Raw genomic sequence first — 21,635 nt, forward strand, 5'->3', positions numbered from 1 at the left:
GAGAAATAGTAGCGAATTTTGCGTTATCTGGGCTACATCCTTCCAAAGTCTAGACACTGGGCAATGTATCCATGATATAAAAGCGTTCGTATTGGTTTTCGGATGACAATACACGTCCCATATCTCTATAATCTTGCAGGAAGAGCAGATACAGTTCTGTAGAGGCAAAACCACTCGAATGGCATTCGTAAGTTGGTTAAATGCCTCTTCTGGGCACTTCAAAGTATCAGAAGGACGACATAGCACTTTCTCTAAGCGCTGGGGAATAGTTTGTCGATATGTGGGCCCTAAAATGACCCTCAATCCTTGGGTCGGGAGACGTTCTCCTGGGTGCCAAGTAGACTTCGAGTCTAGGCCTTCCGTAGTAGCCGCCATTGCTATAGATGCGACAAAGTTCGATATAGCAACTTTTAGAGGTTGAGATGAGTCTGCGCCGACCATAGAAAGGGAAAGGTCTAACTGGCTCGATAAGATGCCATCACATACAAAGCATAGTTCTTCGTTGTGTTTGTGCTGGCTCTCTGTGATGATATGACGTTTTAGGAACCCGGCTTTCTTAATTTCCAGCTTTGTTTCGAGATGAATTTGTGTTGAAGAGCCAACTTCAGTAGTGACCGAGAAGATAATGTTGTCCCTGAGTCCACTCATAAGGACTTCTCTGTTGATTCGCACTGAAACATCTTCAGGGCACATTGCAAGCGTCAAGGCCAATAGTGTTCCTACACATCTCGTTCCAGACACTTGTAGAACCAGACTCTCATCTCGAAGAGCACTGCAGACTCCGGATAAAAATTTGTTAAGATCTTCCTCTGTTGGTGTGTCGGCCAAGTCTCGTGGCACGTCTAAACCAGCTTCGAAAAAACATTGCCTCAGTCGAGTGACTTGCAGGGCCAAATGGTTTCCAAAACCTAGACATGCTGATTTGCGTTCTAGTAGCATGCAAACATCGCCCAATTGAGTTGGTGAGGACAACTGCCGATCTGCAGGTAAGATATCTTGACAAAGATCGTAGAGCAATAGCCCGCAACGACTTTTTGGGTAAAGGCTACCGAGGGCGCAGCATAGTAGGGCTGCAGTTTGCCCACCGGTAGTCTGACTCATGAAAGACGGGGTGTCGTCTTTTGCCCATCCAACCCAAGCGGAAAGCCTCTCAAGTCTAACACATGATGCTCTCGTCAGAAGGTCTGGAATCTTTGCTGCCCAAGGACCGTTGGATTGAAAGCAGGACCCGATTTGCTGAACCTGTATGACGGCATTGGGGTTGGCATTGTCAGCCGAAACGGCGCGAAGGAGTCCTTGGGCAAAGCCGATCGTGTTTAATGCGGCTCCTGGAATCCCTAAAATGTCAACCTGAGCCGCCACCCCTCCGTTGTCACCTGACATGGTAGTGATTTGAGTTATCTTGTCGACTTCTGTGCTTGGTAGAGGATATAAACAGCACTCCAAACTAGTGAGGTCCTAGTGCAATTAGAAAGATAAAGAGCAAAAGTGATTAGTAGATGAACGAATGGAGAAGGTAGCCTGGGGATGAGTTTGTTTTTGCAGACCGAGTGAAACTGCCTTGGCGGCCTCTATGCGCATAGTCTGCCTTGCATGATTCTTGGCTTGCTAAGCGCCCGTGTATGTCATTTCTTACCACTAATTGGCGAACTGCTGCAGTCAAAGTCGTACACCGGTGAGGATCTCGCCAATTATAGTGCATAGATAGGATGGAGGGTTGAAATTATTGCAGTGGTGGCTGGCTGGCCATTCAATTTTAGTGGCTGTACATAGGTACCTACAACTTATCAACGTCCCCATCAGGCATCCAGTGCGACCCCCCAGCACATCTAAACCCACCACTCTGCTTAATCCACTGAAATCCAACCGGACAAACTCCCATCTTCATCAACTTTGCCTTCCTCGCCTCGACCTTTTTCCGTTTCTCCTCCTCAGCCAGAATCCGACGAACAAGCTTTTCCCTCTCAGCATCGCTGGCATTCTGCTGCGCTTTTTTGAGACGGCGAAATTCTTTTTCGTCTTTGGCTTCTTGCTCTTTGTCCTTTTGGAGCTGTTCCCAAACTTCATCGCTTACCCCGGCGTCTCGGATGCCATGGGGAACGGTGACGGCTGGGAGTTCTTCTCCTGGCTCTTCCTCCTCCTTTTCTTCAGCGACTGTGGTGAAGTTGGTTGTCATTGTAGGTGGTGTGAATGTGGGTGTATCGGTGAGTGCTTTGGCGATCTCGCTCGCAGCAGTAGGCTTCTTGTCAGTCATTCGGCCTCGACGCTCCGCCACCATGTCATCCATAGTACTACGAATGAGCTCCTCAGTAAGGGTCAGGCTTCTGCAAGATAGATCAAACTTGTGAAACATCTTCTTGGCAAGTTCTTTGACATCTCTCGCATTTGCCCAGCTGTCCTGCTCCGACAGTTCCTTGAACTTGTTGGTCAGCTCCGCTAAAAATTCCTTCTCAGGACGCTCCAAGCACGACAGATCAACTGCTATCTTTCCCTTGAGCTTGGCTTTGCTAGCTTGCAATTGACTGGTTATCAGCTGAATGCAGCTAGCAGGAGTGAGAGGCTCAAAGTCAATGCTTTCTGGGAACCGACTAGACATTCCTGGGTTGATTCCCAGCAGCGTGTTGATGTCCTGTACGTAGCCAGCCAGAATGATGATAAGCTTTCCATGATACTTTGGCTTCGTGACGCAATCCACAAGCTCATCGACTGCCTCTCTGGCAAATGAACCCTCAGAAGCCAGTCGATACGCTTCATCAATAAAAAGAACCCGCCCTAAGGCTTTGTCCAGGAGCTGCTGTACCTTCGGCCCAGTATGTCCAACATACTGGCCAATGAGCTCGGTAGCAGAAACCTCGATGACTTCAGTACTGGCCAAAAAGCCCAGGTCATAGTATACTTGGCCCATCTTGCGAGCAGCAGTAGTCTTTCCTGTTCCAGGCGGGCCGCGGAATAGGAAGTTGAAGGGGATCTCCGGGTCAATCTCCAGTTGCTTGGCCTGACGCACGCGGGTCTGGTAACCTTGAAGGATCGATATCAGACGGTCACGCCCGACGTCGCCCTCAAACAATTTCTTGACGTCGGTATCACCTTTTTCAGCGCGATCGAAGTCTTCATCAAAGTCAATAGGCTCCAAGGTCCCGTGTCTCTTGACACGTCCAGAAGACACTCGCTTTTGATGGCTGGCCATAGCTCTTCCAAGTAGAATATCTATTTCACCCGCATTTCCAAAGTTTGGACGGTTTCGTGCACGGCGCAGGACGTCCAGTGCGACAACCTTTGCCTTGGTTGTTGCCTTGAAGCCTGACTTGCCCAGTTTGAGGTCCAGAATCTTTGCCAACGCAACATCGTCAAAGTCATCAAATACAAAGGCAGATGAGATGGGAAAGCGTCGGCTAAGGCCTGGATTGACGTTCTGGAACATCTCCTCCATCTGCTCCTTGTATCCAAGCAGGAGCACGCATCGATCTTCGCCTGGGACACTCTGAACCTCTGCAACGATGGTGTCGATAACAGACGCTTTGTACGGATCGACGACAGAGCCATTTACGCCTCCTCCTCCATAGAGTCCGTATGCTTCGTCAATCAAAAGAACCTTGCCTACGGTGGCGGCGAGGATGCCTTTGGTCTGAGCTTCTGACTGTCCAAGAGCGGCCCCGACGAAATCAGCTGGGTTCTTGGTAACGACCTCCCCGTTCGAAAGAAGTCCCAGATCTTTGAGGATCGCCCCGTAAAGCTTTGCGACAGTAGTCTTTCCAGTTCCAGGCGATCCCAAGAATACCTTGTTCAGCGAAAACTCTACTAGGGGCTGCTCCGCAAGCTCGCGCTCATAGTTCGTTCTCAAGGTATCCATGAGCACACCAAGTGCATCCTTGACTTCCTGCAAACCGATCAGGGACTTGAGCTCTCGATAAGCCTTGCTGCTCAGCAAAGCCTCGGAAGGCTCTGGTCCGATGATGTCTTCTTGGGTGAGGAGCAAATCATTTGGCTTCTTGCTGGCTCGGCGTTCCCTTCTGAGACGTGCTGCTTGCCGTTGGCTAATCTTCTGAAGGCAGTTTTCTATGGCGCGAGCATTACCGAAACCATTCTTTCCGCGGCCATGGCCAACTCGGCGTACAGCAATCCGGCAGAACAGTCCATCGACTCCTTGCTCGACAGACATTGTTCCATTGAACTTGCGATGGATCTGGAGTTGAAGAATCTGGAGGAGTTCTTTGTCGGTGTAGTCCTCGAACTTCATCTCAATGGGGAATCGACTGGGAATGCCGGGGTTGTGGGAGAAGAAGGACTCCATCTCCTTGCTGTATCCTGCCAAGACAAACACGACCTTTCCTCTCAGGTTCTCGACCTCTGCCAGCAGATAATCCAGGACAGCCTTGCCGCCGGGGCTATTGCCAGATGATAGCTGGTATGCTTCGTCGATGAAGACGCAGCCGCCACCATTGTTGTTGACATCCTCGATAAGCTTCTCACAGCCAGTGACACCCATATTGGCGAGTTTGGATCCAGTGACTTCTTTGAAGCAGCTTCCTGCAATCGCACCAACAGTCGTGAGGAACTCGGCATATATTCTAGCCACCGTTGTCTTGCCTGTAGAGAAGTTAGTCGAAGTTGTTCATTGTGCTGCTCGCCTCTGATACACTCACCTGTTCCTGGATTGCCGAGTAGCGAACAGCTCCATCTTTCATCTCCAAGAGAGAACCCTTGACGTATCTTGGTATCGACTGTCGACTTGATAGACAGTATCTGGTCTTTTACAGACTCCAGACCAATCATTCCCATCAGCTTATCCAAAGCAGCGTTGCGTGCACCTTCAACTTCTTTCATGTTCTTCCACTCCTTGGCTGCACTGGAGACAGGATCGAACTGAGGAGCAGTCTGAGGCGGTGGGCTGGTTTTCTGGGTCTCCTTCATCTTCTTCTTGTTGCTTTCAGCTTGTCGAAGAGACTCAAGTTCCTCCTTCTTCTGTTTGAGCTCATCCGCTTGCTTCTTCTCCTCAGACTCGTACTTCATAGTTCGACGGCGATGATCAATCTCATCCTCAATCGCTTGTAACTCCAAGCGATACTTGTCCTGAAGCTCTTGGCGTGTTCGTTCGAGTTCGAGGTCGCGTTTGATACGTCGCTGGTTGTCTTCGTACTCTTTCGTGCAAGTCGTGCAACTCTTTGACTTGTCTCCACATGGGACCTTGGTCTTATGGCCTTTGTCACATACTTTCTCGACTTTGGCATGACATTCAATCAAGGAGTGGTGCTGGACTCGATGGCAACGTCGCTGGCATTTGTGTTTGCCGCAGCTCAATGGGGCATCACTAGAGAGGTTAGAGATTTATAACAAACGCCCGAGACCAAAGGAAGGAAATAAAGGGAAAAGTGGGAGTTTGGACTTACCAGGGCTCGGCGCATCCTCCATCAGGACACTTCTTATCAAAGTCTTCCGGCAGCTTCAATAACATGGACGTTTCAGGGTGGCGCTCGCAATGGATAGGCACTCCATCAAATATAGAGTTGTTCAGCTTCAGCGCATCAAAATACTGCGTCCACATTTTACCGCCCTTCTTGCTCTTCATGAATGTCTCCATGTTGCCAAAGAGAATCATGCCGTTTCGGGCTCGCGATAGAAGGACAACGAGTCGTTCGCGAGCATGCAGGAAGCCGATGTCTCCCGATGCGTTGCTACGTGTTAGTGACACGATGACGATGTCGCATTCTTCTCCCTGGTAGTTATCTGTGTTGTCAGTATTGAGCTTACGGGTAGTCAGTTAACTCACCAATTGTTGACAGACGCAGCGGCTTCTTGTTCACTTTGGCTGCCGCCTGCGTGACCAGTCCTGCGCGCACCAGGTCATGGTTGTCGACATCATTCAGCCAAGGATCCATCTCCTTCCGAAGGGTCTCCTTCAAAAGGAACAATTGTCCCAGATATGGAGTGAGAACGACCATGTTCTCGGTCTTGTATCCGTTCTGCGATAAGTACCGGACCATTCGGAGAACCATCATGGCCTCATGGAGGTTCCTCTTGCTGGCTTTGGCCGTAGGGTCCCGGCGCTCAGCGACATCGTCCATGGTATCCTCCGGTCGTTCATGGTGCACAAATGTGACGCGACTCTTTAATCCTCGGATCGTCTGACGGTCGGAAGTCGACGGCATGTCTTTTAGTTCGGGATAAGCTAGCATGCGAGGGTATTGTGAGATGTCTGGGTGGCTGCGATGCTGCTCTTCAAGGGCTGTGAAATGGTGACCCTGAATAACAAGTCTTTCAAAAAGCGACACGTTCAGATCGTAGCCTTCGCCCTTCTCCTTTGTCAATAAGTAGTTGCCGACCTTTGGTCTGAGCTGCTTGTGATCTCCGATGAGAATGAGTTGCTTCACTGAGGCACTCATAGCCGTAATGATGTGTGCTTCGAGGATCTCACCCGCTTCTTCAACCAGAATGACGTCGGGATTGGCGGTTTCAATGACTGACTGGTACATCGCTGCAGCGGTTGTTGTGCACGCAATGATCTGTTTATCCTGGAGAACTCTTCGTCCACGCTCGTCAAGGATACTCTTAATCTCAGTTCTCACATCACTGAAACGCTTGCTTAGTTCAACGAACCGGGCACTCTGTTCCTCACGAACCATTTGAGACCACTCGTAATGGCATTGCCTTCTAACAGCCAGCGGCGCATTCCAGACGGTACGGGCTCTCAGGTCGAGAGATGCGCTGATGTGTCCGAGACGATTGACATCACCGCCGTTCAGCCAAAACTGGTAAACACCCGCCGGTTCCATTTCTTTGCCATCCGAACCAACTGTCTTGAATCCGTCATCTTCTGGCACCTGAAAAGCTTCCCATGCGATGCTGAAGTTTTCGGAAAGCTCCAGGTATTCCAGGATATCGGTCGGGTGAGCCTCTCGTGCAGCGAGCTTTTTGCTGCATTCTTGAAGCTCCAAGCTGAGACTGGTTTCATCGACGCGAAGGGAATTGAGGATGTTCTTCTCTTCCATCTTCAACCAGTACCTCTTTTGGCCGTCGTATTCTCTCAGAAGTGTTGGCTTGGTGGCTTCAGTACATTTGGAACCGAGGCGAACCATTTGATCTGAGCTGATGCCGATGTCCATCAGATCCTCCAAAAACTGGTCAAGGGCATGGTTCGTATAGCTCAGAACCAGAATACGCGACTTGCTCAATCGTAGGATGGTCAAAAGAATGAGTGCGCCCAAGAATGACTTTCCCGTACCAGGTGGGCCTTGAATGAGAGCCAGGTTGCTGCTGATGCCATGAATGAACGATCGCAGCTGCGCGCCCTGCAAATAGATGTCTTTCTTCAGCTTCAAACCTGGAGGCATCTTGACTTTGCGCCCCGAGTCCAAGGCAGCGCGGAGTTGGTGTGGCAAGGCATCCAATGATGTTGATCTTGGTCCATCCTGAGCAGGCTGTTCCACGTCAATCAATTGGGCTTCCAACGGAAACTCGGCGATGGTCTTCAATCGCTGGAGAATCGGCTCGTAGGCAAAAGTAGCAGTGTCTACGACGAAAAACTTGACATTGTCCTTGAAAGGACCCTGAAGCGCTTCTATCGCCTTCTTGAGACCTGAGGCGTCGCTAAACTTGATGCCGACGATGGGTGGTGTCTTGAGAAGATTGGCGACGTCTCTGACAATCGACCCGAATGCGATGATGGCGCCGTTGCAGCAGAGCGCACCAAAAGAGTCATGCTTCATAAAATTCTTTGATTCGTCTAGGAACGCCTTCTTCCCGCCTTTCGGCAGTTTATGCGGAAAAGTAATGCCCTGCTCGCACGAGACGTAGAGAGCATATGGCGGAATGTGCTTGGTGTCGATGTCATGGTCGGTATTGATCCCCACCAATCTCAGCTGCCCCAAAGCAACAGGACGACGTTTGCTCTTCTTCTGACTCATAGCGACTTGGAGATCTTCACGAAGCTCAGAGAGCATGTCCTCCCGAAGGAGACGGAAGAGCCAATCGCGGTAGTTCTGGCTTCGGGTCTCCATTGGCGTGTCAAACACCTCCCCCAGCCGCTGGAGATACGGAGGGTCGGCTGAGAGAAGCTCATCAGAGGTCGGATAGATTGATATATCACGGAAGTTGGCATGATCGTTGTCGTGACGTCCTCCAGGAGTGACTCCATTGGATGCAATTTCGGGCTGCGCAAAGATCTTGATGATCTTGTCGATACGGTACGCAAGCTTCCTCACTTCGGGCGAGTCTGATCTGAGAAGAGACTTGCTTTCCATCAATTCTTTGACTGCTGCCTTGTGGCAGTCGAAGCTGGTTTGATCCGAGACAATTTGTAGACACAGCCAGGCAAATGCTTCAAGCCCGACATTGTCGAGTTTGTCATTATAGTAAGCACCGACTGCAGCAGTCCAAAAGGTAGATGGCTCCAGAATAGCCGTCAGCATCTGGCGAAGAAATCCGCCATTGCTGAGAGCAGCGACACCCTCATCCGATAGCGTCAGGAGGAACGGCAAGGCCGTGGTGTTTATGAAGCTAAATGTCAGGTCGACGCGGACTACTCTCTCCAGCGCCGCGATACCGGCAGGGCTTGAGAGCAAGACCTCGACAAATTTGACAGGTGAGTTCTTGGTGCTGTAGATCTCACAAGCTTGTACAAACAACTTTGCGGAGTGTGCACTGGTGATTTGCTGTTCGCCTTTGATGACGGCCCAGAATGTCTTGATGAGCTTTGCTGCTCGAGAGCCAGATGCGTCTTGTACCAGAACCATGGCAGCGATAGCGACGACACTAGGGCAAGATGAAGACGAGATAAAGTTGTTGATGGGATTAAAACTGGGAGTATTGGAAGAATGTCATATCACTGAACAAGAGGGCGAGTGAATGCAGCTTCATTTGTATTGTGAATGAAGCTGTCTGTCTGTCTGTCTGCCTTGACCTGACCCAACCAGCATCGCCACGGCGGCCAACAGAATGCATGGGGCCGACAAAGCATCCCGTGTGATGCGACAATGAAAGCGGCATTTAATTCGCTGTCAATCAGGCTCTGAGTTGTTTTGGTCGGCCTCCCACAGCTCACGGCGGAGACGTCGACCAAGTTAACTCAGGTGCTGTGAAGCAAGGCTCCAATAAATGAGAAGATACCTAGACATATTCACGATAATTTAGACAAGCTTTATGCACTTTTCTCAAGGTTAATACCTTGTTTTCGATACCCTGACAGAGAGACGTGAATGAAGAATGCCTACTCTACACAGCCCAGCAGCGGTCGGGAAATGGGCCAACATTGTCACGACCAACAACGGATGGGCAAAGTGTAATTAATGCAGAAATTAGGCAGACACTGTGACATATTCCCATTGATTGTCTGGTAGGCCTCCTGGTGTTACACAGAGGAAGTGAATGGCATCTGAGGATATATTGAGTTGTCTGTCCCATCTTGCTCGTTCTCATCAGCCTCAATCACCCAGACCTTACTACATCATCCATAGCATATTATTATCACTCACATCTCATTCATAAAACTCACTTCATGATGTACGGACGCCGTCAAACAAGTTCGCGTGCATGGCGAGCATCCGCGCCTGTGACTTCATCACCAGCACCTCCACTCGGAGATGTAATTGAGCGCATCACTCAAGACAGCCTCAAGAGCGATGTAGACCACGTGGGGATTGAGAACGTCAAAGTAATCTCATCCTACAACTGGATCAGCTCATCTTCTCCCGAGATCATCATCCCAGGTACGTGAGTCACTCCAGAAAAACAGCCAATCTAACATGTACAGGTCAACCTCCAAGATGGACGCCTCCCAAGGGCCCGAACAAGCTGCCTGGTGACGCTGGCGAGTACTATCGCGATGTCAACGCAGCAGCTTACCCCAAACATCCTCTTGAGCCTGCAATTGTCTCTGTAATGAAGATGAATCCCAGCCCCATCCCGGTCAACATCGTTGCATGCGGGAGTACGATCGGGAACCTTTTGCGCTTTGCTCGAGGTGTTGATCTAGATCGCTCGTTTCGCATCCTCGTTGAGAAGGTCGGCGAAACTATCCATCTCATTCGCAGAGAGAATTCGCCTCGTGAGAAGATTGAGGGCGTGCGAGGCTTCGGGCATACATTTCCAGAGGCGTACACTACGTGGGACTCTTCGGTCAAGCGCTCGACCTCCCATCAGCGAATCCTTTCATATCAATTCGGCGGTCTTGATCTCATGGTCCGATTCGAAGGCGATGGGTACATTTCGTCCAGTCCTGTCGCAAAGACCGTCAAGGGACACGCTTTTGACGATTTGGAAAGCCTCAGCATCACTGAATCGCTGTCAAACGGTCCTGGCAAGCTCAAAGTGTCAGATGGAGGCGAATCTGCCCCCCAAAGCAGCATCTTCGACTTGAAGACGCGATCAATCATGGCTCGTGAAAAAGATCATCTCGGCGACCAACTTCCACGCTTGTGGGTCGCTCAAGTCACGCAATTCCTCCTCGCCTACCACGAAAGAGGTCTCTTCAGAGACTCCAACATTGAGATCAAGAATGTCAAGGCCGACATCACCGAGTGGCAGGATCTCAACCAGCCATCGCTCAAGCGTCTCGCTGCACTCCTGCGCCTCATTATCGACAAGGCCCACGCGTCAAAGGACGGTAAGTTGGAGATCGTATGGTCTAACGGCGGTTCACTCGAGATTCGCAAACAGCTGTCGGATGCAGGTGACGTCTTGTCTGAACCTGTCAGGAAGCAATGGGAGGCTTGGTTGGGGAGTGAGAACAAGGATCCGGAGGACTCGGAGCGCGAGGAAGAGTTGATGGCGGCGCAATCGGATAGTGACAGTGACAGCGATTATGCTGCGTGTGATCAAGAGTGCGGATATTGCGGAAAGTGTATATACTGAGGAGTGGCTGGTGGGATGAGAATGTCATGATGTACCTGGCGAGTACTTGATGTTGACAGACAGACCCTTCAGTAGCCATTCTTACCGAAATACCGAGTTACAGATCGTCAACTGGATAAGGGACCTTCCAGATGAGACAAGGGATGCTGACAGGCGTCAATCATGGTATCACCCTTGCTCAACCCTTGAAATCGATACGTCCATACCCTACAGATCACATCACTCGTGCCACGCAATTGTCTCAAATGGCGCACATGTACGTTTCACCAGCGCGGATCGCAATGAATGAAGATCACAGCAAGAAATAGCACTGCCTCATGGAAAATATGGATCATCCAATACTGGCGCGCGCCAAATCGGGCCACGCTCAGAATTCCGGGGAAGTCTGAGCCAGAAGAGTCCACAGGCATATTAGCGCATGAATCCCCAAGGCCAAGCTTTTTCTTGGTGTCAGACGAGAGATCGGCAAGTGGAAAAGCTTCTCTATCGTCGTCGTACCCTTCAATGTAACAGACCACACAGTATCCGGATTGGAAAACCAATGTCTTGCGTGCTTTTTTTCCCCTCCTCCCGTGAAGCATTACGCAAGCTCGTTGGTGGGAATGGTCTGGATGTCTGCCCCCCGTATATAGTGGAGCGGTTCAAGAATGAGGGGGCGAGGCCCTTTTTAGGCGACACACAGTTCTAACTATTCCTAACGAGGCTGGAGGTTGGGGTTTTTCTAGAACGAAGATAACGATAGAGTCGAACCTGGTCGATCACTTACCTGCCCTGCGGCTCTTACATACTGTACTTTTGAAGCGGGGTTCAACAGGGCACGCGAGGGTAACGTGAGAAGGGAAAAGGTGTGAGGATGGTGATGGGTTGGACGGGCCGACACTGCTGTTAAGATCAGCAGTGGGTGGTATTGACGGACAGAGAGAGAAGGAGAAGGAGAAAGAGTCAAAAATGGTGGTGTCGACTATTCCAACGACGAACCTTTTTAGTAAGGTTAGTTTATGGAGAATGGTATGCTTAAAGAAGCTTTCAGAGTTTTCGTCTCTCCCTTAGTTCAAGTCGCGGTCAACTTGGGGACAACATGTTGCATGGCATCTTGGTTGATTTGACGGATGATCAATGAATTATAGCGGTCTATATACATACTTCGTAGCATTCGATAACTTATCATTTATCCTTGTCGTTAAGCTCCAGATAAAGGAACAAACGGCGTAGGTTCCATTTCGCTATCTCGTGGTGGGGATCACCAACTTGGCTTTCCCAGCCGGAGACAGTTCCCGTAGTTAGTGTAGCGGTACCGCAGGCTATTGGCGCCGTTGTCTCAGGGGCCATAGGAGACACGGGCCACCAAGACGCCAGTACGTGGTTACAGATTTGATCCGTACTCGTATCAGGATTGGATCCATTTCGCTCAGGTTCGCTCCGACTACAGACTCACGTACGCCGTCTTATAGCGATTGTCCGTCCTATTTTCAGAAACTCTGACTGTACAATACGTCAGCGCGATACAGTCACCGTGTCATCTCTACACGATGCTCCAGATCGTATGGTCCACAGATCAATTTTCTAGCCGCGCCATGGCCGAAGCGCCCAGCCCAGCCAGTCCAGTCCAGCCAAGCCAGCAGTCAAGTGCCCGCCGTAGGTTATAATCTAAAATTGCCTCGACCAAATCTTGGGGTCGATTTCGCCTCAGCATTTCATTTCTCATGCCATTCTTGGCTTTCCCATCGCCTGCCCATGGCACCACGTCTCTCCTTGTCAGACGTGATCAGGATTCCACAGACTCAATAGTAAACGTCACCTGTAATTGCTGTTTCAATAATTCGCTTTGTTTGCTCGGGCGCTGTTTCATAAAAATGAATGCAATTCCTGAGACTTTTTTCGGTCCCCACTGAGTTGAGTTCACTGCCCTCTGCAGGGCGATAAGATAAGCTAAACTACTGCAACGCACTGTAGCTTGGGAACTTTCAGGGGGCTTTCCCTTAAAGCTCGGGGCTGGGCTCCCCAACCTCACCTCCACACCACTACAAGCACCCCTGAAGACGGCTCACTCCCAACGGGCTTGAGGTCGCATCACCAGAACCAGTCAAGGATTGGTTTGGTTTGGATTCCGTCAAGACCTTCAAGGTCGTGTCCTTTTCCATCATACGCCCCAACTGTTCGCCACCCCAGCATCCCATCCCTCTTCTACCCCTTGTTCGTCCTCTGTAATCATTCATTACCCCGTCTCTCGCTCTCAAGAACTCTTTCTTTTACTTCTACAACCTGCCTCTGTCCCTCGTTATACTTTTCAAAGCATAGTAGCGACGGCGCCAGACGACCCCGCGAATAACTATCGGACTGGATCCGACATCACGATACCGAACGAGTCAATATGAATTTCACAAAGAAGATTGACCGAGCCTTCCAATGGGCCGGTGAGAAGATGGGTGGTGAAGCCCGGACGGCTCATTCTGACGAGTTCAAGAATCTCGAGACTGAAATGGCCCTCCGACAAGACGGTTTGTTCCCCGTGGATCATTAACTTTTCGACGGCTAACGATCCCAGGCATGGAGCGCATGCAACGGTCTATGAGCGGCTACGTTAAATGGTTGTCCCAACGCAATGAGCTTTTGGATAACAAGGAGCGCGGCACTCCCATGGCGGCTCTTGGCCGTACAATGGCTACCCACGGCGAGGATTTCGAGCAAGAATCCGAGTTCGGAAACTGCCTGCTGTCCTTGGGTCGCGCCAACGAGCGCATTGGTGGCATCCAAGATTCCTACGTGGACTGCGCCAATGCCACTTGGTTGGACAACCTCGAGAGGAGTCTGGCAATGATGCGAGAGTACCAGGTATGTCAATCGATTGCTTTATGATACGCCCGCTAACAACAGTAGAACGCCCGCAAGAAGCTTGAGAACCGCCGTCTCGCCTACGACGCCAGCACCAACAAGCTGCAAAAGGCCCGCCGTGACGATTTCCGCATCGAGGAAGAAGTTCGCATGAACAAGGCCAAATTCGAAGAGACCAGCGAAGATGTCCTTCGTCGTATGCAGGACATCAAGGAATCCGAGGTGGACAACATTACATCCCTGACCCAATTTCTCGACGCTGAGCTCGATTACCATGAGCGCTGCGCCGAAGAGTTGCGCCGTGTTCGTCAGAACTGGGCTGGAGCTTCGTCTTCGCCTACCAGTGCTCCCAAGATCGGTCGAAGCCGATCAAACACCGCTCGTTCTTGGCAAGAGCCTCGCCATCAGGCGGTCTACGAGGAGCCAGAGGCCGGACAAGAATCGGCTCGCATTCCCACCCGTTCCCCTGGAAGCCGTCTTGCGCCTCCCCCTCCCCAACCTCCACGACCCCCGATTGGACGCGCCTCAACATTTGAAGGCCGCTCCTCATCTACAGCTACACCACTAGCCAATCTCAGAGTTCCAGGTGCTCCTCTTGCTCGCGTTGCTACTGACAGCGGTTCATACGGACGCCATGACGATGTGTTCTCTGACGATGTTTCAACGAGCAGAAGCGGCAGCCCAGACTGGGAACATCGCGCTGCCAGCCCTGCAACTAGCTATGGAAGTCTAAGCCGAAGCACAAGCGGCCTGGCTCTTGGAAAGAAGCCACCGCCTCCCCCGCCCAACCGGGCCAAGAAGCCTCCGCCTCCTCCTCCTACAAGAAGGGAGAACTTGGGATATTGATGGATTTTATGAGTCAATTGGTAAATCTGGTATCTGGCTGGCGTTTGGATTTGATTTGGACAATAGAGTCTGTACGCGAATGCGTCTGTAATTGATGAATTGAGCTTGAGTTCATTTGGTAGGCAAATTCACAATTGAGCTTGAATGTGAGGCTATTTTAATGAGGTGCGGTCCCTGGCGATCACTTCGATAAGATAAGGTCACGTGACACCCAAAACAAGTGGAAGGCAGCTCCATCGCAGCATCTGTGTTCCGCATCATCTTTCACAACAACAAAATGGCGACAGAAGACGAGCGCTACAGGCAGTCGAGCCAATATCGGCTCTGGTCGTTCACGCCGGCGAACCTACAAGAACTGCGCGCAAAAACAAACTCCCTCGCTCGAGAACAGATCGCTCCTCGACTTGCGACAGATCCTCCGCCCGATTTCCTCACCCCCGATGAAGAGATACGCCTCGTCAAGTTCTTCACCGTCGAGCTTATTCGCGCGGCTTCATTCTGCGAGCTTCCTACTGAGATTCGAGCGACGGCCGCCATCTTTCTGCGACGATTCTACGTGACCAACTCTGTCATGACATACCCTGCGACCGACCTCCTCAAAACATCACTCTTCTTCGGATGCAAGGCTGAAGGTTTCTTCTACAAGCTAAATGCCTTTTCGGAAAAGTTCCCAGCCACAACAGGCGAGCAGATTCTAGCGGGAGAGTTTCTTCTCTGTCAGGGAATCCGCTTTGCTTTTGATGTGCGACATCCGTTCAGAGCACTCGAGGGTGCCATCTTGGAGTTAAGAAGGAGGCTACCGGACGAAGAAACGCGAATCAACAAGGCGCATGCCCGCGCGCGAGACATTCTCAAGTTCAGTCCTCTGGTAACAGACGCATATTTCCACTATGCGCCGAGTCAAATCATGATGGCGGCGCTTTCCATGGTAGATCATGGACTGCTCGACACTTTGATCCCGACTCCTGGTCAAGGCGCGAACGCTAGTCAGGAATCAGCATTTGCAAACATGCGAGACAAGATTCTAGGAGCTGTAGACGGCTGCCGCAAGATGCTTGAAGAGGAACCTCCCGAGAGAATGACAGAGTATTGGGGAACGGTACGTTTGCAGCTTGTTGCCCGAACCATACTGACAGGAGTAGCCCGAGATTGTCAAAGCGATGAAACCACTCCGAAAGAAGCTGCAGAAGTGTCGTGATCCCGATCGAGCGAACCTGGTTAATCTTCAGCGAGCGAGACGAGAACAAGTTATGAACAAAGAGAAGAAGGCAGCAGCCAACGAGGACGGCACAGTATTTGGGGATGATCTCCGAGAGACAAAGAGAGTGAAACTGGAAAACGCCGATCCGTTTGGACCTCCTCTCTGAGTTGCCCAGTCAATTGGTGAACAATCCTTTCGCCCAACGCCCAAACCAATCGGCATCTGCCAACAATCTTGCCAAACTCTGCGACAGTCTGGACTCTGTACCATGTCCGGCCATTTTTCACCGATGCATGAGCTGATCAACATCCCTTCTTACCCCGGGCGTTGCATTGGCCGATTCACAGTCAAGGGAGCTCTTCATCACCCTATGAAACAGCTGGAATTCAACGCTAGCAGTGCCGAGCGCCTTGGCAGCGTCTTCAATTGAGTGAGAATCAGTCAAAACAAAAGGTCGGCCGTGCTGAAAACTGAGCTGTTCTGTTGGGCGATGCCTTAATAAATATCTATGACGATATCACGATACCCGATCGGCTGTGGAGTGTGGGGATCCGGGCTGAGGAAGCTTGCAGCCTAGTCCGAATTGACTCCAAGCCCAATGAGATTTTCCGGATATTACCAGCGGGAGAATGAAGCTATTGAAACTCTGTAGGTTGTCTGTTACGCGGTTCGCCTTGAACCGATACACCAAACAGGCTTTTTTCTCAGGTTCAGGTTCGATACGAGGCAGGACTAGTTACAGTAGCAAATGGAAATCTCTCGCCTTGTCCAATTGAATGCACGTCTCTTCCATGGTGCGACTCCAAACTGCAACTCCCGGAGGCACAGCTTCCCCGGCTTTCGGCACACGGCAAGCCACGACAGAGCAGAGTCTCTTCACCCTTGACCTCGTCTCAGACCAAGAGCCTTGGCGTGGGCTGAGTAGCACTTCACCATTCTGGCCATTGATGACGCCTGAGCTCTTGGTCTATGTCATTGACTCTGTTTTGAGTCTGGTCTCGCGAGGGGGGGCTCGTGCTGGGCGAAGCTTTACCAATTGGCCAGGATGCTGCCGCGAGCTTGTGTCTCGAGGAGTTCTTAAGCTGTGTGTTCCCCCCGTGTTTTGGTCTCGGGTTCGTGTTGTTTATCCAAGATTAACTCTGTCTAGTCGATCATCAAAATGAAGCTGCAGTCTCTTGTCACCCTCGCCCTCTCGGGCTACGCTACCGCCCAGAGCCGTGTCAATCTCACTGCTGCTCTTGCCTCTGAGAACTCTACCCTCTCTGAGCTCAGCGGTATGTTGTTATTGTATCTCATCTGTCGATGCAAGCTGACCGTGTAGGCCTTCTTGGTGCCCAGCCCAGTCTTCTCAGAGACCTTGGCCGTCTCAGGAATGTCACCATCTTGGCCCCAAGCAACGATGCCATCAAGGAGCTCCTCAATGACACCGCTGTCGCCCGCATGGTCGCGAATGACCCCAGCTCCATCGCTGCTATCCTCCAGTACCACGTTCTCAACGGCACCTACTATGCCAGCAACATCAGCGACACTGCCGCTTTTGTCCCCACGCTCCTCAACAACGCGACATATGCCAATGTCACCGGTGGACAGCGTGTCGAGGCCATGGCCATGGGCGACACCGTCAGCTTCTACAGTGGTTTCCGCCAACAGTCCAACGTCACCAAGGCTGTAAGTCATCCAATTGATCAATCATACCACTCACTAACACGCTCAGGACCTCAACTTCACTGGTGGTGTCATTCACATCATCAACAAGGTCCTTGCCGTTCCCAAGAACCTTTCTGACACGGCCATTGCCGCCAATCTCTCCGCCGTTGCTGGCGCTCTCATGGAGTCAAAGCTCGTCACAAACCTCACCAATGAGAAGAATGTCACTATCTTTGCTCCTAGCAACAGCGCCTTTGCCAACATTGGTTCTGTCCTCTCCAACTTGAGCGAGTCTGATCTTGAGAGCATTCTCAAGTACCACGTTGTCAACAACACTCTTGGCTACAGCTCCACCCTCAAGAACGGTTCCCTCACCACTTCTGAGGGTGAGAAGCTTAACATTGTCATCCACAACGGCACCGTCTTTGTCAACGAGGCCAAGGTCATTGTCCCTGATGTCCTCATCGCCAACGGTGTCGTTCATGTCATTGATGCGTAAGTCATTCCATCCGCTTTCACAAACCCAACTAACATCTTCAGTGTCCTCAACCCCGACAAGCCTTCTGCCACTGCCAACCCCACCGCCAGCACCCAGGAGGCCGCTTTCTCCGGCGCCAGCTCCGTCAGCGACATCCCCTTCACATCGGGAGTTCCCGAGAACACAAACACTGCTGCGGCCACTGGCCTGTCGCCTTCGACCTCCACTGAAGGCGCTGCCCAGGCCACTGCTGCCATTGCGCTCGGTGCCCTTTTCGGTGGTGCTGCCCTTGTCATGAACTTCTAAGCTTGGTCGGATTAATGGTTAATGGTTATGTAAATGGTATGGATTAATGGACGATAGTAATGAGGGATTGAATACATGATTTGACCCACGGCTTGTGCCTTGCAGTGAAAGTTTAATCGTCGATGCTTCCGAAGCCACGGCACATGCCACAAGCATGACTCGTTAAACCTCAGTAGCAGGCCCTTCGCCGTAGATAGGATCTTTCCGAAACCACTCGACGTTCTTAATAGCTTTCACCTTGCCCTCCTCGCCCTTCTTCCCATAGCACATGTCCCAATCGTAACCCTTTGGATAACTCCCCACCATCTCAAACCCGCCGTCCAGATCCTCCAACAGCCGATGCCCCACTCCCGCGGGCACAATAACAACATCGCCCGTTTCCACCACCGGCTCAACCCTCCCCTCATTGTCCTCGCCACCAAAGCATAAGCGGGCTCTGCCGTGGCTTATGCAGAGGACCTCGTGGGTTGTACTGTGGAAGTGTGTTTGGGAGTACATGGTGTAGCGCCACTGTGGTGTTACCACGTTGATTGAGGTTAGGTGCGCTTCGATGTTTGATGCGGTTATGGGGGGCTTGAAGGCGGCGTGGTAGTGAAGAAGGGGTTTTTGGTGGATGCTGCAATTGGGGATTAGGTTGTGAGATGGGATGAGATGCTTGGAGGCGCGAAGAGATGAGCGCGGTGTTAGAGACATTGTTACTGGTTCAACTGTAGTGTATTGAAGGTGTGTACTGGGCAATGCTGTGATGTTATTGAGCTGTTGATGTATGAAGCAACGATTCCACCTGACGTCACTATTCCATCTTTAGGGTAGGTCGATGAAGCAATCACCATCACATATTGACAAGCTCTCCAGCGTCTCAACTCACCCACACACAGTACACTCGATTATCGATCGATAACAGAACTCAATAATAAAATACGATACCTACCCGGGACCAAGCATTGGCGCTTCCCCACGATCGGGACCCACGTGGCGGCCCGGGGAGGCTTCCGGTATCGATCCGGCCAAGTCCGCTTTGTCCGGCTGGGCATAATCAACCTTGACGATACCTGTAGGCAATATTATAATTCCATGCTCACCGGAACTCATATATAACTAAGACGTCTCTATGGATAGTTTACGAGCCGCCTCTAAAGCAGGGGCCATGCCCCGAGCCTGACCAGAAGAATGGTATGGTGTCATTTCTTTCGTAAAGCAGTGGAATTTCCAGAAAAGCCACCATGATAGTTTGTAAAGAGAAACTATTCGTAACTTATGCCATTTCATGGAGCGCAAGATGCGATCGTAACGGATTCAATTCACGAACTCATAAAATACTACCTAGACAGCTCAAGAAACATGAGAGTCCCATAAGCCTGAAAATTCTTGAAAGAAGAGACAGGCCAGAAACCAAGTAATGAGGTCAGAAAAACGTTGCGGGTCGCTTGTCAAGAACGAAGCCCCAATATCCGCTATGTACGGGCAGTCCCCCTAGAGCGGAATCAGCATCGAAGTTATCTGAGAGGATGTGTTGAGGCCCTTGACATCTGTCAAAAGCTTGGACGAAAGCTATGAGCTCCCGACAGGATACTCGAGATTAGGCTGTATGTAATTAAGCTTAACGCAATGGAGGACAGTGCATAGTCTATGAGATTGGCTGGAATACGGTCATTAGGAACAGGGTGAGCTGGATGATAGCGGACTATCCCCCGGGTATCAATTCACTAGATTGACTATACGACGAATCGGAAAGCAGATTTGAAATATCCGCCTGGGTTTATCAATAAGTCCCTGTAAAGCTCGCAGATTCCCCGGCGACTATCGCTCGATTCTTGACGATGTCAAAGTCGAGCTTGGATCCTGTTATCCGGTACAGGAGGCATTAATCGCCTTCATGACTCAATCACTGGAACAGGTAACCTTATCGCTGCATTGAAACAACATAGTCATGTGCTGCATTGCGTCAATCCTCAATGCAACCAAACAACATCCAGACTTGCTAGATCTACTATCCGCGACGATATGCTTCTTACCCACCCGGACAAGATACTTCAGAAAGGAACAATCTGCGTATTTTCGAGGCCAAAGCTTTTCGGCAGGTCATTGAGCGTAGCTTTGAAGGTGGAATAACAGCGAACGCTCTGCGCAATGTGTCAACGCCACGCGAGATGCTTACCAGATCTGCTTCATGGCCACTGACAGACGCAGGGGTTTTGACCACATGGAACACCTGCAAGCAATCTAGAACACGTTGTCAAACAATCAGGGGTGAACAGTGCATCAGTCGAGGTTGCATTTCTAGCGATGGCAAGGGTGATATGCAAGTAACCCATGCCGATGGAGGCCTACAAAACATTAAAGCCAACAAACCACGGGCGAAGTAACATAATTATAGTCAAATGATAACTACTCAAGTGGAGAAGGGATTAATCATTGCCAAGTCAACTACTCCATCGATGACAGAACTCTTTCTGCCAGATTCGTTAGTGACCGTTGATGTAACAGCCCTAGGATCATGACTACCTAGCTACAAGGCTAGTGGTCTGGACAGGTCTTAGCTTCTATTTTCGATAGCTTCACCGAGGCGAGGATGGAAATGGATCACCTCCGCAAAACGCTACAATAGTACGAGAAACCTTGTTTCCCGAGAGCGAACCTATTCTGTTCAATCGTCCGAAGCTATTAAATTACATGTGAGAATAGACGGCGCTCGGGGCAATGTAATGTTTACTTGCTTCTCATGATAAGCTTTTGGAAATTTCCCTCGTCTTCGGTTGAATTGCCGCGTTGAGCTGAAACCTGGGGTAGGATCGGACCAAGCTAACCCGAGTTTTACCAGGCAGATTTGAGTTCTGATGAGGCACAAAAATTCAGGAATAAAGGGGGCGTCGTTTTGGTTACGGAACGATTCCGTGGCAGAAATCATGCATTTGGCTGACTCGAAGTCAAGAGTTGGTTATGCTGATCATTTCCATTCTCACATTTAGAACGAAATCTCGAGATGATCTTCGCCTACAGCCCAGCCAATCCTTGGCGCGACAGGGATCGGGCCGTTGGCACATGCCAAGCTGATTGACTAAAATCCAAGAGCCAAGGATCCTTTGCTCTAGACTAGAGACGACCTTCCAGAATTGGGGACCTCTTCCACGACTTGAAACTCCGGTCTCTTTCTGACCACGAAAAGGAGGCTACCGAAGCCGGCAGTCCCATGCCGATTAGTGATGTACCTGATATTTCAGCCCAAACTAAATTATGTACCAAGCCCAGTGACAATCCAAGTTACGAGATGCCCCAAACAAACCTGAGCCTGCGCCAATTAATACACTAAAGTTATTAGCCCCTACAGGGGACCGATGTGACGCTGTATCTGGAAGAATCCGGATCATCCATGTTTTAACTCCCTTCCAAATTGACGGGACGAACGCAGTGGGGTTGCGCTGATCCCTTGAGACGATGACTGTAAGGCCCAGGTTTAAGAGAGAGAACCCCTACTTCTGC

General features: G+C 50.7%; 6 protein-coding genes across 6 annotated transcripts; 4 read left to right on the top strand and 2 right to left on the bottom strand.

Moving 5' to 3' along the window:
• Positions 1 to 299: 299 nt before the first annotated feature.
• Positions 300 to 8,729, bottom strand: FSUBG_10640 (NFX1-type zinc finger-containing protein; the record flags this gene model as incomplete). Its single annotated transcript, XM_036675238.1, has 6 exons — positions 300 to 350; positions 487 to 1,458; positions 1,877 to 4,587; positions 4,644 to 5,308; positions 5,388 to 5,724; positions 5,768 to 8,729. The coding sequence occupies 6 exons, from the start codon at positions 8,727 to 8,729 to the stop codon at positions 300 to 302; spliced, it is 7,698 nt and encodes a 2,565-aa protein (XP_036533855.1).
• Positions 8,730 to 9,493: 764 nt separating this feature from the next.
• Positions 9,494 to 10,845, top strand: FSUBG_10641 (uncharacterized protein; the record flags this gene model as incomplete). Its single annotated transcript, XM_036675239.1, has 2 exons — positions 9,494 to 9,701; positions 9,746 to 10,845. 2 exons carry the CDS (start codon positions 9,494 to 9,496, stop codon positions 10,843 to 10,845), a joined length of 1,308 nt encoding a protein of 435 aa, XP_036533856.1.
• Positions 10,846 to 13,216: 2,371 nt separating this feature from the next.
• FSUBG_10642 (acyltransferase) lies at positions 13,217 to 14,523 on the top strand (the record flags this gene model as incomplete). Its single annotated transcript, XM_036675240.1, has 3 exons — positions 13,217 to 13,343; positions 13,391 to 13,677; positions 13,723 to 14,523. 3 exons carry the CDS (start codon positions 13,217 to 13,219, stop codon positions 14,521 to 14,523), a joined length of 1,215 nt encoding a protein of 404 aa, XP_036533857.1.
• Positions 14,524 to 14,800: 277 nt separating this feature from the next.
• On the top strand, positions 14,801 to 15,890 carry FSUBG_10643 (cyclin H; the record flags this gene model as incomplete). The annotated part of the gene is made up of 2 exons (XM_036675241.1): positions 14,801 to 15,622; positions 15,666 to 15,890. The coding sequence occupies 2 exons, from the start codon at positions 14,801 to 14,803 to the stop codon at positions 15,888 to 15,890; spliced, it is 1,047 nt and encodes a 348-aa protein (XP_036533858.1).
• A 993-nt stretch (positions 15,891 to 16,883) lies between these two features.
• Positions 16,884 to 18,155, top strand: FSUBG_10644 (TGF beta induced ig-h3 precursor; the record flags this gene model as incomplete). Its single annotated transcript, XM_036675242.1, has 4 exons — positions 16,884 to 16,998; positions 17,046 to 17,392; positions 17,439 to 17,866; positions 17,912 to 18,155. 4 exons carry the CDS (start codon positions 16,884 to 16,886, stop codon positions 18,153 to 18,155), a joined length of 1,134 nt encoding a protein of 377 aa, XP_036533859.1.
• Positions 18,156 to 18,317: 162 nt separating this feature from the next.
• On the bottom strand, positions 18,318 to 18,848 carry FSUBG_10645 (yjlB; the record flags this gene model as incomplete). Its single annotated transcript, XM_036675243.1, has 1 exon — positions 18,318 to 18,848. The coding sequence occupies one exon, from the start codon at positions 18,846 to 18,848 to the stop codon at positions 18,318 to 18,320; it is 531 nt and encodes a 176-aa protein (XP_036533860.1).
• Positions 18,849 to 21,635: the final 2,787 nt, after the last annotated feature.

The sequence above is a fragment of the Fusarium subglutinans genome, assembly GCF_013396075.1.
Source record: "Fusarium subglutinans strain NRRL 66333 chromosome Unknown NRRL66333_c0000187, whole genome shotgun sequence".
Lineage (NCBI taxonomy): Eukaryota > Fungi > Ascomycota > Sordariomycetes > Hypocreales > Nectriaceae > Fusarium > Fusarium subglutinans.